Source organism: Falco cherrug, chromosome W (assembly GCF_023634085.1).
Source record: "Falco cherrug isolate bFalChe1 chromosome W, bFalChe1.pri, whole genome shotgun sequence".
In the NCBI taxonomy this organism is placed as follows: domain Eukaryota; kingdom Metazoa; phylum Chordata; class Aves; order Falconiformes; family Falconidae; genus Falco; species Falco cherrug.
This window is the reverse complement of record NC_073719.1, coordinates 16,338,985-16,356,379: the sequence shown is the minus strand read 5'-3', so window position 1 is coordinate 16,356,379 and position 17,395 is coordinate 16,338,985. Positions and strand designations below refer to the sequence as shown.

The 17,395-nt window shown below is 51.4% G+C and overlaps 2 protein-coding genes across 2 annotated transcripts; both read left to right on the top strand.

The window, feature by feature from the left end:
- The first annotated feature begins 2,497 nt into the window (after nucleotides 1–2,497).
- Nucleotides 2,498–4,879, top strand: LOC129734542 (ribosome-binding protein 1-like). The gene is made up of 2 exons (XM_055698156.1): nucleotides 2,498–4,631; nucleotides 4,841–4,879. Exons 1-2 carry the CDS (start codon nucleotides 4,209–4,211, stop codon nucleotides 4,877–4,879), a joined length of 462 nt encoding a protein of 153 aa, XP_055554131.1. The 5' UTR covers nucleotides 2,498–4,208.
- A 189-nt stretch (nucleotides 4,880–5,068) lies between these two features.
- On the top strand, nucleotides 5,069–9,027 carry LOC129734541 (ribosome-binding protein 1-like; the record flags this gene model as incomplete). The annotated part of the gene is made up of 6 exons (XM_055698155.1): nucleotides 5,069–5,290; nucleotides 5,515–5,637; nucleotides 6,651–6,803; nucleotides 7,140–7,258; nucleotides 8,054–8,207; nucleotides 8,630–9,027. Coding segments are annotated over 6 exons (834 nt in total), but the record flags the coding sequence as incomplete, so codon positions are not given.
- Nucleotides 9,028–17,395: the final 8,368 nt, after the last annotated feature.

Sequence of the window (17,395 nt, the reverse complement as noted above, 5' to 3'; positions counted from 1 at the left end):
TCATAACAAGAACATTGAACCTCTAGAACAAGTGAACCTTTAAATATTATTACTGCACCGTGAGTTTACAAGAGTGGATTAGGACTATTTCTCCAGAAAAATGTGTCTGTTTTATGTCTGTTTCACTTCAGGATTGGCCTTTATTAGTACTGCTCTGCAACTGCTAGCACTAAGAATGTAACCCAGTTTTTGTGCCAACAGGTTGTTTTAGCCTAACTTTCACTACAGGTTTTCAGTTCTGTATAAAGTGGTTACAGGGGAAACTGTTTCTGAGTTTGGCCATTTGACCAGCAGCCTCAAAAAGACTGACTGAATTTTGCTTTTTACAACTCGGAAAATTAAGAACAGGAACCAGTTTGTTCTCACACCCCCACCCCCTCCCCCCTTTCATCCCATGATACATTGACACTTTGCAGCGTTGGACCAACATTTTTGGAGACCTTTAGCGTTAATCCATTGGGGACAGTATTGGGCTGCTGGACAACCAATGCAGATATTAATAAACCAAGAGAAATCCTTAGATTTGATTTGTTGAGGGTCATTTGTACGTACGAGCTACATCTCCAAAATGTGCTTTATCCTACCAGACAGCTTCCCTGCAGTTAGTGAAACCCTTGCCTAGAGTGGTTGCTTTACATAACTGATCTGTTAAAACATGGGATGCCTGTAGAGTTGTGGCACTGCATGACATCTACACGGGACTTGCTTCAAAAGCTACGACCAGGGAGCCTCCTGGCTTCTCAGCAATGCAAGCTTGGGGCAGGTCCTCTGGCCCATTTGCTTGGCATTCATGCTTGATGCCTAAAAAAAGAGGCAAAACACTCAATGTGGTATTCCAGCATGCTAGTAATCGATCAAATGTACTTGGTAGTACCATTAGAAGAGGCCATCGGGTCACCAAGCAGGTAAGCCCTGCCTTAGCTTAGGCATTTGGATGGTTTTCTCTGACGTGTGTCAGAGCAGACATCTGGCTACACGCCAAATAGCAATGCAGAAATACCGGGGAGAACGTTTTCACTCCATCCGTGCTCAGACTGTTCCCCTTTTCGCTGCAGGCTCTCTCAGGAGCGCATCTCTCCTTTCTAGGGCTACCCTGGGTATGGCGGGTGAGGAAGCTACACGCAGGCAGGCTCCAATGGCTGACTCGGCTCCCGCTGGCTCTGGAGAGGTGGGTGAAAGAATCAGAGTGAGCATCTGGGCTGTAGAGACCAGAAAGGCTTTGCTGCTCCAAGGAATCAACAATGGATTCTTTTTTTGGAGATCAGGGAGCCCAACCCAAGCCGTCTGATGTGGAGAAAAGCTGAATTTCTTCAGGATTTCTTTTTTTTTTTTTTTTTTTTTTTTTAACTGCCACCTGTGCAGCACAGCCTCCCTGGCTAGTTCCAGTCCACTGGCCAGCTGTCGTGTGAAGGCTGGCACTGCTGCACAACGACCCTGTCTGTCTTGCAGGCTGCAAGATTTTGGCCCAGTGCAGCAGGAGGAACTGAAGGAGGTCGGCACTCTCTGGCTACAAGCCAGGCCGACTGAGCATGAAATCTCTGAATGCTGCAGCAAGATGTTTACTCCTTGGTTAACGGTGTCTGACAGGCTGAACAGAACTTTGCTTCTCCACGTGGAGATGCAATGCCTTTTGAAATGAGTAATCACAACCACATCTCTAGATCAAGCGCATTGTTAATTCCTACTGTTGCACAGGGTGTTTGAGATCGTGTCTTTCAACAGACACAGGCTTGAACGTCCTCTGCCACAGCAGCAGCTCTAGAAGGAATCTAATGGTTTCTAGCCTGTATGGTGCAGATGTGCTGCTCTGCATGGCACAGCTGTGGTGTCACAGACACTGCCAAACCTGCTCTTGTCCTGCGCACAGTTCTAGTGCCTCTAAAATTCAGTCAGACAGTGTAAGTTTTAGCCAGAGCTCATTTGAGCTGCATCACAGGGCATTTCACTTGTGAAGTTCTCATCTCTCACTAGTATCTCAAAAACCCCAGCCATCCACAACCAAAAACCAAAGGCCAATCCAGCATCCAGCTGCTTTGGGAGGCGGCGGGAGCAGCTGACGGGGCTGGAGAGCATTTACCAGCAGTCAGTGATGCCCTTGCCCTAAGCTGGAGTGGCGAATTTTGATCTAAGTGTGACGCGGTGGCACTGTGAGGTCAGCAGCTCTGTTGGTACCAGCGCATTGTTGGGGTTGCCAGGTGAGGAATGCAGGGCGCTCAGCTCCGCCCCGGTCAGCTCCGGGGCACATTGGTCTGGCCCTAAAGCCCGCAGAAGGACGTGGGTACATGTTCTCTGGACCCTCGTTTCTGTTTGCTGCCAGGAAGAGGAAATCCATCCCTTTTCACCCTGCAGGTTAGGAATAATCCCTCTGTCCCGATGGGGACCATCCCAAAGTGATGCTGCGTTGTCAGGAGGGAGGGGGCTGGCACCAGCTGTGCTGGGATGGAGCTGGCTGAGGCCGCTGAAATCCCAAACGACTGGGACAGACCGGGATAGCGATGCCTGTAGTATCAGCTGGGATCTCGCGCGGTGCCCTGGTGTAGAAAGTTGGTCCTGCCGGGGGGAGGCTGGTTCCAGCTGGCGTTGGCAGCCTGCCCGCCTGCCGGCTCTCTGCTGCTTTGTCTGGGATGCTTGGCGAGGCGGGCAGGGAGAGCTGGGCTGCTGGCTGAAACAGCCCTCAACAACCCCCCTGGGGGTTGGAGACGACGTTTTCATTGCACTGTCACCCCCTCGCTGCACCAGTGCGGATTCGGCTGGGAGTGAGTTCGCCGCTGTCGGCTGTGAGAAAGGGAAAGGCTCTGAGGTCTCTCCCTGTGAGCACTGAGGTTTTGAAAAGGTGCTGATCTCCTTAGTTTTATTCTTATTTTTGCCTCCTCCCTTTCCAGCCACTCCCTCCGTCCCCAGCCCACAACCTCTTAAAGAGGAAATTCAATGATGTTGACAGTTCAGCGCGGGGATGGGAACTCCTGATAGCCGAGGGCTTGATGCATTGATCACGAGAAAGCGCAGCCTGGCACCTCCTGGGGAGTGCCCCTGCGCAGATGAACTGCCTGACTGCAGCATCGGGGGGGTTGTGAGCCACGTGGAGGTGATGCCCATGGGGGAAACGCACGAGTGGGACAGCGGGGAAGAGCCTGGCTTCCAGACTCGGGACGGGGTTCGGTTAGCGATTAAGAAGAGTGGAGGCAGCAGCATCTTCCTCCGCGTGGGGCTGCACCCTGCCTGCCAGGTCTCAGACCAGGCAGTACAGTCTCCCTGCGGCTCCGTGTGTTATGGGTGGAGAACCTGAGCGTGGAGAGGAGGGTGGGAACGGATGCCCGCCAGTTAACAGCAGAGGTGGAAAGAGAAGCACCACATCCAGTGCTCCCTTTGCAAGTCTCCTTTCTTCCTGTGGGCATCTGCTGGGGAGATGAGATGGTTAATGACCATGCTTTTGCGCTTTGTTGGCTTGAACTCAGGCCTTTTCCTGGTGTTTGCATTGCAAGGAGATGGTAGCGTCTTGGTTCTCTGTGTGGCGTCTGTAGCATCATTGCTGGGGTGGTTCTCGTCACTGGAGGCTGGGAGCAGCGACCCAGTGGGATGTGGTCACTGCGTGTCCTCCCTGCCAGGCTGGGCAGAGGCCAGCAGTGCCGCAGGGTGCGGGTGGCAAAGGGAGGTGGCCAGGGCTGTTGCAAAGCTGGGGAAAGCTCTCCCGTGCATGCTTTCCCCTTCCAGGGGGGTGTTCTGTTCCAGAGCTGAGACCCTGGATGCACTTCCACCTGCGCCTGGGTGCAGAGATAAGGCCAGGTGGCCCAGGGAGAGCCCAGGTCTTGGCCAAACTGCACCAGGCAGTCTGGAAACGGGCTCTCTTACTGCCGCAGGGCTGCAGGGATTGCCCAGGGTCGTGCAAAAGCGTCCCATTGGACAAGGCATGGGCACTTTGCTCGTGGCTGTCTCTGATTGCATCCCTGGTTTTTTCTTCCCCCTCTTTGGTTCTTCTGGAGCTTGCTGCAGCCAGCGCAAGCAGCCCCTGCGGTGTGGCTGGAGCACCGTGCGCAGGCAGCGCAGCGGAGGAGCGCAAACCTGGGAGGGGGCGGGGGGTGTCAGCAGGTTGCCCACACAACACAGATGGACATGGGAAACTCGCTGCTCACAGAGAGGCCATTGCGCCTCTTTGTTTTCCCCACTAACTGTTGTTGTGGTGTCTTGCAGGCACAGAAGAATAAGGCAGGATGGATGTCTATGACCCTCAGATGCTGAATGTTGCGCTCTTTGGAGGTTTGATGGTGGTATCGGCCATCGGGATCTTCCTGGTGTTCACCTTCACGGAGAAGGTCCTCCGTCCTTCTGAGGAAGCCTTGGCCAAGCAAGGCAAAGGGCTTAAGAAGACTCAGCAGAAGGAAAAAGAGAAAAAGAAGAAAGAGGAAGCTGTTGAGAAAAAAGGAAAAGGAAAGAAACATCAAGAGAAACCTAATGGACAGGTCCCAGAGGCGCACCAAAGTGCTCCAGTGGTCCGCTGTGTCACCCTAAAGAAAAGCAATGTTCTTCCAGCCCATGAGGAGCAGAAGCATAATGGACCTGTCAAGAAGGTGGCTGCATCCAAGAAGAAGAGCGAGCCAAGTAAGGCCAAGTTCCTCTGCATATATCCCTGTCGGGTAAGCCGGCAGAGGGATCGGAGAAGGGCTGGAGTCATCTCGTTCCCTTAGCAAAGAGCTGGAACGAACCTGCCTGGTGAAAGGCAGGAGATGACCTTGCTGCTCTGCATCACTGGCACCGCTGCGTGGAGCGACAGTCCCCCAGCGAGGCTGTGTCACAATGGAGTCCAGCTTCTGATGCCCACCACGTCTCTGCTCCCTGGCTTTAGCAAAGCGTGCCCAGCTCCGTCTGGAATCGATCAGTGTGATGGAGGGCGGTGGCAGGGCGGCGGGAGCAGTAGCAGAGCCAGGCAGAGGTGGCAGCTGGCTCAGGGAACGCTTGTCTGTGGTGGGCGCCGTCCCCAGCGCTCGTCACGTTGCTTTCAGTTAGAGAGGTATCAAACTTGGCTGTGGACATCTGGGCGGTTGCTGGCGTGAAATGGCAGTTATGGGGTTGAAGTCAACTGAGGCGATGCTACTCAGCCCTGCCGTTGGCTCGAGCGCTCCCAACACCTCCTCTCTCCTCCCCAGCACCTGCGGACTCGGATGGGCCCCTCTACCTGCCCTACAAGACGCTCGTGTCCACAGTCAGCAGCACGGTGTTCGGCGAGGGGGAGGCCCAGCGGCTCATCGAGATCCTGACGGAGAAAGCGGGCATCGTCCAGGACACCTGGCACGCGGTAGGGCTGCCAGCAGCGCCGTGTCCACCAGGGCTGGGCCAAGCCTCCGGGGGTGCGGAGGGGTGAAGGCAGCCCGTTTTCGGGCAGGCTGTCCCCCGAGGGGCAGCCTTAGAGACAGGAGCTGAATTTTCCCTGGGGCAGAGGGCAGGACCCTGTGCGTGTGGGGTGGAGGGGTTGGATGCGGAGGTGGTGGTCCCCGCTGATGTGCCACCCTGCGCCGGCAGGCCAAGCAGAAGGGTGACCCTGTCACTGTCCTGAAACGCCAGCTGGAGGAGAAGGAGAAGCAGCTCGCCACCAAGCAGGAGGCTGCAGCCGCTGCCAGAAACAAGGTGGAGGAGCTGAGTCAGGTAAGTGCCGCGCAGCCCTCCCGGCACCCCTGGCACGGGCTCTGCGCCTCACGGCTCGCCGTGTGCCTCCCCCTCCCCGCGTCTTACCCGCCCTTGGAGGTGAAGCCCAGGGGTTCTCTGGGCCCTTCATCCATTTGCTGTTTTCTCCCCCAAAAGGGGAGGAGATGCCCACCTGAGCTCCTCTCCTGGGCCTGATCCAGCCCGGGGAGGCACGTGCCCTGTTGGGCAGCCGCAGCTGGAGGGGGCTAAAGCCGTGCCCGTAAGAGACTGCAGCTTTCTGCTGCTTTCCGGAGGACAGTAAAGCCCTTCTCATCTCTTGGCAGAGCCCCTGAGCTGAGAAGGTGTTGATCAGTCCCTTTTTAAGGAGCCTGGTGCTATTTACAGCCCCCTTGCCTGACTCAGCCCCTTGCCTCCACCTCTCGTTGGGTGTTGAAGTCAGAAGGGACCCCCGGCGCGTCGTGCTCAGCACCTCCTGCCCCGCAGCCGCCAGGACCCTGCTGCAGCAGGTCCATCTGCCTGCAGGCAGGAGAGGAGAGGGCGAAGCCACCCTGTGCACTGAGTGCTGTGCTAAGCCCCGGCCTGTGCAGGCAGCCCAGGGCAGCGGCACGGCATCACCCAGCCGGCCAAGAGAGCACCCCTGCCTTGGCAGGGGGCGGAGGGGGGGTGTGTTTGGTTTGTGGGGGTGTTTTCATTTTTTTTGTTTTCCTGCTTTGCCCCAGACTTGATGTGATGATATTGATCCTGGGGCCGGGGAGGGCAATAAAATTCCAGGCTGTCACGCCTGTCTCCTAGCTGGCCCAGTGTGGAACAACAGTGGCATCCAGTGGCCACTGAGCCCAAAGCTTAATGCAGGAGGAAATGGAAGTGCGGAAGGGTGTAGCTGGGCCTGGGGGCAGCGCCGAAAGGGTTACACTTCTTAAAGTCTTCTGAGCCAGGAGGCCACTTGTTTCGAGTCCCCTTAAAGCAGGGGAGTTCCTGCGCTGAAACTGACCGGGTGGCTTCTCTCCTCGAAGGAGCTGGCGGCCGAGCGGGCCAAGGCGACGGCCGTGGAGGGCAAGCTGAAGGAGCAGCTGCTGGCCCGCGAGCAGGAGATGGCAGCGGTGCAGGCACGCGTGCAGGCCAGCTACCAGGACCATGTCAGCGAAACGCAGCAGCTGCAGGGCAAGGTGAGCCCCACGCGGTGCTCTGCAGCTTCCTCCGCTGGCTGCCGGCTGGCCCTCGGTGGCAGCTGCCTGGTCTTTTGGAGAAGACCGAGGTGGACGAGGGGGCCAGAGCCTCGGGGAGGGGCGAGAGCCCTGCAGTGCTCCTGAGCCGTGGTGCTCACGCTAGAAGAGGGATGTGGGAGCATCCTCACGGGATGCAGCAGCCGCAGGGGCTGTCAGCATCAGCAGACAGCTCGCTGTGGCTTCCTTGCCCGTCCCTCTTGCCCATGGAGTGGGCTCCTCAGGGGAGAGCTGAGGGGCTGGCAGCGGCGGCATTAACCCCTGTTGGTCTCTCCCTAGATCCGCACCCTGCAGGAGCAGCTGGAGAATGGCCCCGACACGCAGCTGGCTCGCCTGCAGCAGGAGAACTCCATCCTGAGCGATGCCTTCTGCCAGATCAGAAGTCAGATGGAGAGCAAGTAAGACTAGGGGTGGGGGTGGGGGGCAGAGCCTGGGGCTGCCCTCTGGCAAGCCCTGGGGGGGGCTGTCCATCAGGCTTGGCCACCCCCTTTCTGGAGGGTGCTTCTACAGACGCCCCAGCTAGCTGGAGGTAGAGGAGGGAGTGAGGAAGAGATTGCCAAATGGCTTCTGTGGGCCTGGCAGGGGAAACAAGGATGCTTTTCCCAAGTGGAAGGGCAGGGGAAGCCCTCTCTGCTTTGGAGTCACCTGTGCTGATGCTAGCGGAGGGGGCAGAGGGGACCAGAAGGCGCTGCAGCATTTCTCCACACTTGGGAGAGCTTGTGCTCACCAACTTCAGAAGAAATGTCGCTGGCTCTTTGATGGGAGCGGTGCTGCAGAGAACCGAGACCTGCCTGGTGCATACAGAACAACCAGGAGCTAGGGAGAAGAATTTGGCGCTCCTTTTTGTAGAAAGTCTGAAATGGCTGGTGATTAACAGTGGTCAATTAATTACCGAGCAGACTCCAGCTGCTTAGAGTGCTTTCTCCTGTGTCTGGGAACACAGATCCTTGCGTCTTCTACTTCATGAGAAAGAAATGTCTCCTGTGATGGAAAAGGAGCTTTTGAAATTGATGTATCAGCTCCTTCCACCCCATCCCTGAAGGACCAGGCGTGTCCGAGGAGCAGGCCAACACAACCGTTGAGATGTTTCAAGCCCTGTTATCAGACCCACAGGAGGTTGTGTTCCCCCTGGGTAACGCCAGGGATGCTTGACTGGCCTGTGGGCTGGCATAACGCTGCTTCTGTTGGTGCAGGCAAAACGCTGAGGTGGCCAGGTTACAGGAGTGGTGCGGCAAGCTGATGAACGAGCTGTCTGAGAAGTCAGAGGTGCTGCGGCAAGAGGAGCAGCTGAGGAAGAGCCGGAAGATGAAAGTGGCGGCCTTGGAGAGGCAGATGGAGCAGCTGCAGGTCAGGCAAGCGCCTGCAAACCTGCTCCCGCCGGGTGTGAGGGTGGGGGGGGAAGCCTAGGCGGTGCACCGTGCTGGGTGGTAGCCTCAGGTGAGAGAGGAAACCCAGTGGCCCCTGCCAGCGGGTGCTCACGAGGACGTGGGTGCTCCCTCTCGACTCTGAAGCCCTTGGTGCAGGAGGTAGAGCTTGTGGCTTTGTTATTGTCACCGGGGTGTGGCTGGATTTGGGGGTTTAGGGGTGTTTAAAGGACACCTCCCAGGTAGAGCCTCTGAGCACGCCGCTGGAGCAGTGGCGCATCGCTGGCTTGTGGCCACCGAGGCAGCTCAGTGGAGACCTGAGGTGACCCCAGATGTTTTGGAGGGGGGAGTCGCCAGATGGCCAAGGGAGACTCAGGCAGACGCCTTCTTTTGACTCCCATGTAGGAAAAACTAGGAAAAAAAAAAAGAACCGGGGCCAGGCAGCAAGCAAACTACAGGAGCGACTGAAGGTTACCCAGGACCAACTGGCCAAAGGGAGACTGAAGAAGTGTAAAGAACAGCTTCAGGAAACGGTACTTGTGGTGGCCGCAGCCATCCCTCCCCTTGGTGCTGGTGGAGGGCAGGGGGAAGCGCGTGTCAGGCGGTGGTTGAAAACCGGAGACAAGGTGGCACTTGCTGCCAGAAACCATCTGGGTGGCTTTTGGGAAGCTCTGGGAGCACAGGAGATGGTGGCCATGGTTCTCCCTTCTCAAAAGGCAGGACCTGGCCCATCTGTGAAACGCTTTGATGCTTGAGCTGCCACGAGAATAAGGTTGAGACCCAGTTGAGTAACCCACCTCTCTTTTCCTTCTCCAGGGGGAAGAGGACAGCGTGAAGGAAGGGACTTCAGTCTGACCAGTCTGTGACCTAGACCTTACTGTCACCTTACCAAAATGCCTTACACATTCCTAAAACGAAAACTAAAAATATATGCCTGATTTACTGTAGAAAAAAGTTGCAAGCCATTCGTGACCTAAAACCTAGTTTTGAAACTTAAAAAAAACCCCAGACACAAAAACCCAACCAGTAAACACTGCAGGCGTATGTTTGTAAGAAAATCGTCATACTGTTTTGTACAGCTACCGTTTGTTCCCAAGGGCACCGCACCGACCACATCGGGGCAGGCAGAACCCACAAATCTGTGAAAAGGGAAGACTCTGTTTGTACATCAACTGGTGAAATTTTTTTTTCTTTCTTTTTTTACTTTTTTTGGTTTGTTTTGGGTTTTTTTGTTTGTTGGAGTGCAAGAAGTGTGAAAGTGAGACCCAGCATGGAAGGAAGCCTCTCTTTGATGGGTGGCTCTTGGCACGTATCCTTTTGTGTATTTCTGGGTGTTGACGCACTTACAATGATGTAGTGAAAAGAGCTTATTCTTGCTTCATTTTCCGGGTTATTATTTACTAATTTTTTATTAAGTTTGCAAGCCAGCCAGGTGTTTGGAGTCACTGAAGAAGGACCCTGCTGTGGCTGGGAGCAGATCCTTTACTCCCCGCCTTGCTTGCTGTGCTGCAAACAGCCACCCCCTCTGTTTTTTCTCCAAGATATGCAAAGGAGAGAAGCCTTCCCTTCCAGCCACGAGTGTTCTCACACTGGCGGTGCACCCCGAGGTCCCCTGCCATGGGGTCAGGCTGAGCGTGGGGACAGGGCAGAGCAGCACAGCCTCGCCAGCCCAGCGCAGGCTGCTCCTGCTCTCTTAAGCCTCAGCGCACCCCTGAAATTCTGTCCCTGCGGGTGCTGCGTGGTGGTGGTCCTTGGGCACTGCCAGGCTCTTCAGCCTTCTCTCTCCCCTTCTTGTGGCTTTCCTGTTGAAACTCCACACAAACCCACCCTTTTTTCGCCTGGGTTTTCTTCTTTTTAAATGAAATTTTCAAGTTGGTTTATTGGGAAATGGCAGAGACCACATCACAGCTTGGTGCCTGCCTCCTCACAATAAAGCTGCTGAGCCCGGCGCTGACATCAGTGGGATTTGAGGAGCTGGTGGGGGGAAAAGGCCCCCAGAGTACCTCTGGGGTGTGTGAAGAACCAAGGCCAGGAAGGGGGATGAAGGCCAGACCCGCCTCCATTTTGTTCCCAGAGAAGTCTGCGTGTGCTCAGCCTCTATATTAGACACACCAGAGATTCCACGCAGGCAGGACTGGGTAGACACGTGTCCTGTCCCCCCAGCACTGCAGCTTTGGGGGTCACGATGGAGAAGGGATGTGCAAATCACACTTGGGCTCTGGGGTATGTGCGTGACCTGTCTCTGATCAGGCAAGAAAAAGGGGTCCTGCTGAATTCTGGCTGAGGGAATGGCAAGCTGAGAGCCCACCACCCACCCCCACCCCCACTGCCTGGTGATTAACAGTGGTCAATTGTAGGACAAGGCCTCAAGGACAAGAGTCCAAGTACTGATAGCCTGATGAATAGAGACTTGTTAGAACTTGTAGGGCACAAGCCCTGGGAACCAAGGAACAAGCTAACTGCAGACCCCTGAGCCGTCACAGTTGAGGAGGCAACCAGACGGACAGAGAAACAAGTAGCCAGATAAGGGAACGGATGGTGCCGATATGTAATTAAGAAAGCCACGTAGAAAGAAACTCCCTAACCTTGGAATAAAAATTATTGCTGGGTCAAGATAAACTAGTAAGTACCTATTGTTCTAACGGTGTGCCTTAAATGTCAACCAATCAGTGTTTTTTACGCTTAAGATTTAACCAGTCAGTGTGTAGTATGTAGAAGATAGAAACGTATATAATTGTAAGAAAATCACTAATAAATGGACAACTTGCTTGCATCAAGCTGCGTCCCGTCTCTTCATTCGCCGCAAATTGGTGACCCCGACGTGATCCGGTGAAGGATCTGACGTGGAGGGCTCTCGAATCGCCTAACTGAGCGACATGCAGCGAATCCCACAGAACTTTGAATGATCCGCTGAAAGGAAGCGGGAGCCGGATGGCCATAAATCCCTCCGGAGTTGAGAGGTGAGCTGTGGGAAATCCGTAATGGGGAATCAGGCTTCATCCCCAGAAAGAGACCTATATGTGCTTACAAAAGGTCTCCTTAACAAACATAAGAAAAGTATTTCTGGGCATGACCTTAAAGCAATGCTTAAGTGGGTGCAAGTAAATATGCCTGCAGTGACTGCAACTACAATTTTCATGCAGGAACTTTGGGACGATACAGGGGTGAAATTGTGGGATTCTGCGACAAAAGGCAATACTGAGTCCCACCGTCTGCTCTCTTCATGGAGAGTTATTTTTGAGACTCTGAAAGCACAGAAAGAAAAGGCAGAGGAAGGAGAGGAGGAGGAGTCGCAAGCTCCTATAGCCCTGTCCTTATCAGCGTCTAAATCACAGTGCTCTAAACCCCTGGGTGTCAATGCAGTGGGGTATCCGCCAGAAGACGACCCCTTTGACCCAGGACCCGTAGAGCCTGAACAAGAACCTGATTTATACCCTCCTGATCTGCGTGATGTGTGGGCAAAAATAAAGAAACAAGCCTTAAAGAAGGGGGATTTAGAAATGGCTAAAACTATAGTTGCTCCGGTCTTGTATTCTCAGGGTCGGGCAGGGGGAGCACGATGGGAGGCTCTTTCTTTTTCGGTTGTTAAAGAACTGCGCCACACGGTTACGGAACATGGTATTTCTTCTCCCTATTTTATAAGCCTGTTATCTTCTGTGTTTGATACTTATGTCATGACTCCTCATGATTTGAAATCTTTAGCACGATTGCTACTAACCCCGACTCAGTACACGTTATGGGAGTCGCACTGGAGAGGGGGACTGCCAGCACTCCTGCTCACGTATGTTAATCATAATGGTGCTGCATTAGCTGCACTGACAATAGAGCATCGTACGGGCACCGGGGCACGTGCTGATCCGGTAGCGCGGGCTCAACACTGCCCCCGTGCGGCGCTCGAGGCAATTAGAGAAGAGGCGAAAAAGGCTTTTTTCCAGGTTCCTGACGTACAAAAGCCGCAAAAAGCTTTGACTAACATCACTCAGGAGTCTCGAGAACCTTATATGCAGTTTATTGATAGACTAAAACAGGCTTTGGAACGTCAAGTAGATAATGCGGAAGCTCGGGATATATTGCTAACAAAACTAGCTGTTGAAAATGCTAATGCCGATTGTAAAAGGCTACTGAAGTCTCTTCCCAACCCGAACCCCACTCTGGTGGAAATGGTGGAAGCATGTAACCGAATCGGTACGGTTGACCACAAGTTTGAAGCTATGGCTGCTGCTTTTGCAGCGATGCATGCTGTGGGGAATTGCTATGGTTGTGGTAAGCCTGGCCATTTAAAGAGAAATTGTCTTGCTCGGGCTGCGGGGAATAGACAACAACCTCCTGGTCCTGGAGTTTGTCCGACATGTCGGAAAGGGCGTCAGATCGATCTAAGTATGACTTCCAGGGACAACCGATACAGGGAAACTGACCACCCAGCGCGGGGCAGCGACGCGTGCAGACACAAGTGCCACAGCTGACATTTCAACAAGCTCGGAGAGAAGCACCGACACCTCAAGTCTCTGTCCAGCAACCTCAGGCAGCGCCGGATTGGACCTGGCAACCTCACACACAGTAACACTGCTCGATTCCTCGGTTCATTTATTATCAACAAATGTCAAAGGACCATTACCCCCCGATACACAAGCTCTGTTAATTGGTAGATCTTCCACAACATTGTCTGGTCTCTTTGTTTTACCAGGTGTTATTGACTCTGACAGTGTGGACGAAATCAAAATCATGGCATGGACTCCGTTCCCACCTTGTACGATACCTCAGGGTAGTCGAATAGCGCAATTGATTCTGTTTCCGGCAAGGGTAAGCTCTCTTATCACGGATCACCCTCCGCAGAGGAGAGGAGGTTTTGGATCTACAGGGTTCCCTCACATTTTGTGGGTACAATCCATTTCTCCACAGCGACCTATGTATCAGTGTACCCTTGTTTACAGTGACCAACAAATAGCACTAAATGGGATCACTGACACTGGAGCTGATGTCACAGTAATTTCTCAAGCCAAATGGCCTCCGCAATGGCCACTGACTAATGTCTCTCAGGCACTGGCTGGGATAGGGGGGGCCGGTAACAGTCGTCAGAGTTTGGAACTAATTCGAATTCAAGGACCAGAGGGACATGTGGCTTCTGTTAAACCTTTTGTGCTGCCTGTCCCTATGGTTTTGTGGGGACGTGATGTATTGTCACAATGGGGAATGTCTATCCGTACACATTTTTAGATAGGGCCATTGAAGTGCACAACACCCTAAAAATAACCTGGAAGACTGATGTTCCTATTTGGGTGGATCAATGGCCCCTTCCTTTGGAAAAACTTCGTGCACTTCAAAACTTAGTCTCAGAACAACTGTCCAAGGGACACATTGTACCTTCTACTAGCCCATGGAATTCACCAGGTTTTGTTATTAAAAAACAAACTGGCAAGTGGCGCTTGCTCCATGATCTCAGAAAAATTAATGATGCTATGGAAGATATGGGAGCCCTCCAACCCGGGCTCCCGTCCCCGACTATGATCCCTCGACACTGGCATCTAACTGTCATAGATCTTAAAGATTGTTTTTTCAGTATCCCGTTACATCCAGATGATGCCCCGAAATTTGCCTTTTCAATTCCAAGCATCAACATGCAAGCTCCGCTGCAGAGGTATCAGTGGGTTGGACTGCCACAAGGTATGAAAAATAGCCCTACAATGTGTCAATGGTACGTTGCAAAAATACTCAGTCCTGTCCGAAATGCTATGCCTACTGTGTTATTGTATCATTATATGGATGACCTTTTAGTGGCAGCACAACATCACGAAGTCATGGAGAAAGCTGTAGCCCTTGTCACAGATGCCGTGAGTTCGGCAGGTCTCTCTATAGCACCAGAAAAGGTCCAACAGTTTCCCCCTTGGAAATATCTGGGCTGGCGAATAAGAGCACAAACTATTATTCCTCAACCATTGCAGATCAATACCAATGTAAGAAACCTGCATGATGCACAAAAATTACTGGGAACAATAAATTGGGTTCGACCACTATTGGGAATTTCTAATACAGACTTGGGTCCTCTGTTTGAACTACTAAAAGGGGACACTAATCTTTGCTCTCCACGTAATCTTAACCCTGAAGCAGATACATCTTTACAAAAGGTTGCCTCAGCTATCGCTTCTCGACAGGCCCACCGATGGGCTCCTGAACTACCTTTTTACTTGATTATTTTAAACCCTGCTCGACAGCCTCATGCCCTGATATTTCAATGGGACCTTCAGAACTCAGACCCCCTGTTAATTATTGAATGGGTCTTTTTACCTAACCAGCCTACAAAAACTATTTTGACACAACATGAAATGTTTGCCTCTCTGATTGTTAAAGCTAGATCACGCCGGTTAACCTTATCAGGGAAGGATTTTGTCTGTATTGGCCTACCAATAACAACAGTATACTTACAATGGCTTTATCGGCAATCAGACACCTTTGTTATGGCACTTGCTGACTATACAGGTGAAATAACTTCCCATCCACCTTCACACAAACTGTTTAACATTGACTTTCGTCTGATGTTAAAACCCAAAAGAAGTGAACAACCCTTACAGGCACTTACTGTGTTTACAGATGGATCAGGCAAATCACATAAATCTGTTCTCCTATGGTGGGATGATCAACGGAGACGATGGGACTCGGACATAGAGACAGTCTCCGGTTCACCTCAAATAGTAGAACTGAATGCAGTTGTTCGTGTTTTCCGAAGATGGAACGTACCACTCAACCTTGTTACTGATTCCGCTTATGTTGCAGGTATTGTTACACGAGCCGAAGCTTCTGTGCTGTGGAGTGTTTCACATTCACAACTCTTTACCCTGTTACAGGAACTTGCTTTCCTTTTGGACTCTCGATCTGTGCCTTATTTTGTTATGCATATTAGATCGATCTCACACCTCACTACCTGGTTTTCTTGCAGAAGGCAATCGACGAGCTGATCTATTGACGTTACCAGTTCAAGTACTGCCAGACCGCATTGCACAAGCTAAACTAAGTCACTCTTTTTTCCATCGAAATGCTGGAGCTCTTAAACGACAGTTTGACCTTCCTTCTCAACAAGCGTCAAATATTATTGCTGTCTGTCCTGATTGTCAAAAACATTCTTTCCCATCAGTTGCTGCAGGAGTTAACCCTAGAGGATTACAAAGCCTACAGTTATGGCAAACAGATGTCACACATGATTCTGAATTTGGTAACCTTAAATATATCCACTCTTCCATTGATACATTTTCAGGTGCCTTGTTTGCCTCTTGTCACACAGGAGAAAAGGCACGAGATGTTCGTAGACATCTAATGCGTGCTTTTGCTACTTTGGGTATTCCCTCAAAGATAAAGACAGATAATGGTCCAGCTTATGTTTCAACAACTATAAAAACCTTTTTTGCCCTATGGGGTATAACTCATATTACTGGCATTCCTCATTCCCCCACTGGTCAATCTCTCATTGAACGGTCTCATCAGTCTCTAAAACGTCTATTGCAACAACAAAAAGGGGGAATGGGAATGGCTATTCGGGAGGAACGGTTACAGAAAGCATTGTATGTTTTTAATTTTTTAAATTGTTCTTTAATAGATAACAACCCACCGATAGTTTGACATTTCACTGCAAATACCTCCTTCGAGGCACGGGTTAAAGCCCCAGTATTGGTCCGAGATCCAGAAACAGGTAAAATTATGGGACCACATCCTCTTGTTACATGGGGAAAAGGTTATGCTTGCGTCTCCACAGAAAAAGGACCCAGATGGATCCCAGCAAAGAATGTACGACCTTTCCGTGAACCTTTACCGCAGACAACTGATACCGACACCGACCCTACAGAATGAAATAAAAACTGCGTGAGGATTTCTGTTTTGCATTAATGTCAGGTAAACAAATTCAGGATATAGCATCTAGATTTCGCTTTTTACAGCGCTTGGAACGGACAATATCGCCCTGGATTAAACCACTTAACAAAGGTAATACGTTTGGACCAGACCAGATCCCCAACGCGCTGACGGCACCACTAGCAGATATTATCTTCCCTTACATCGACTTTCAACGACACTGTCATGAGCCAGATTGGACAGCGTCTCGATTTCTACAGTTATGTTGCTATGAACACGGACCATTCTGTCGACCGTGGATCAAGATTCATTGTGAACTCTGTGATCACGATCGCTGGCGAGTTGTAAGACTAAGGGACAGATGGGGTCATTGGATGTGTTCTGAGTGTAATAATCAAATATTAAGGTTTAATCAGATACAGTGGGCTGAATGTTTTATGGGAAAACCTCTTTTGGAATTGGAGGGAGTTATAGGGTTAGGTTCTGAGATTTTGCCAAACTTAGTTTTTGCAAATTTTTTATCATTGATTGAAAGCCTAGAAGTACGGGCTATTGCACGGTTGTTGTTTCAATATATTGCATTAGCAAGCAGAATTTATATTATTAACAAGAACATTATTGTAGGATTAGAGTGTGGACAATCAATTGCAGTGCCTTGGTCGTGGACAGTACGACCAGAAAAATGGATGGTTGTAAAAAGACGATGGAAAAAGAAAAGGAGAAACAAGCATTGTCAGTAATATGGATAATGATGTTCACATCTGGACCTTGGCCTATTGAAGGTAGCTCTTATCCCCCTTTTCTACCAAAGGTAAATGTTTGGGTCACGTTGGCGAACTTGACTGGACAGGATACTCTGTGTCTTGCTATGGCCTCTCCGGATCAGCCTTTTTCCACCTGTCTTGTGGGCTTACCATTAGATGAATGGCCTGTATTAGGGACCTTCAAAGTCTTTTTCCACCCAAAAACGTATCAAAAAATGTGACAGACAATTAGGATGTATGGATACCCCATCTCCCACTGGCCACTTTGGAACCACAAGAAATTGAACTCCTTGGTTCAGTAAAAATGGATTTTTGCATAAAATTTAACTACATGGAAAAGAATCAATCTAGGGCATGGGACGTTTCCCCTATTCATCCTGTTTTTAGAAATGCAAGTATCTGGTGTAATTACACTGCTAACAACTTTTCTAAATCTAGCAATGCTCCGCTCTCACTACCTGCTGGAGTATTTTTTACTTGTGGTGATCGAGCATGGCCTGTCATTCCTTCTCATATAAAAGGAGGTCCGTGTAGCTTAGGGTGACTTTCCGTCCTGACTCCTAACACATCT

Coding starts and splice junctions, on each gene's coding strand:
- LOC129734542 (XM_055698156.1), top strand. CDS start 4,209: ATGGATGTCTATGACCCTCAGATGCTGAATGTTGCGCTCTTTGGAGGT. Junction 4,632..4,840: donor TCTGCATATATCCCTGTCGG/GTAAGCCGGCAG, acceptor CCCTGGCTTTAG/CAAAGCGTGCCCAGCTCCGT.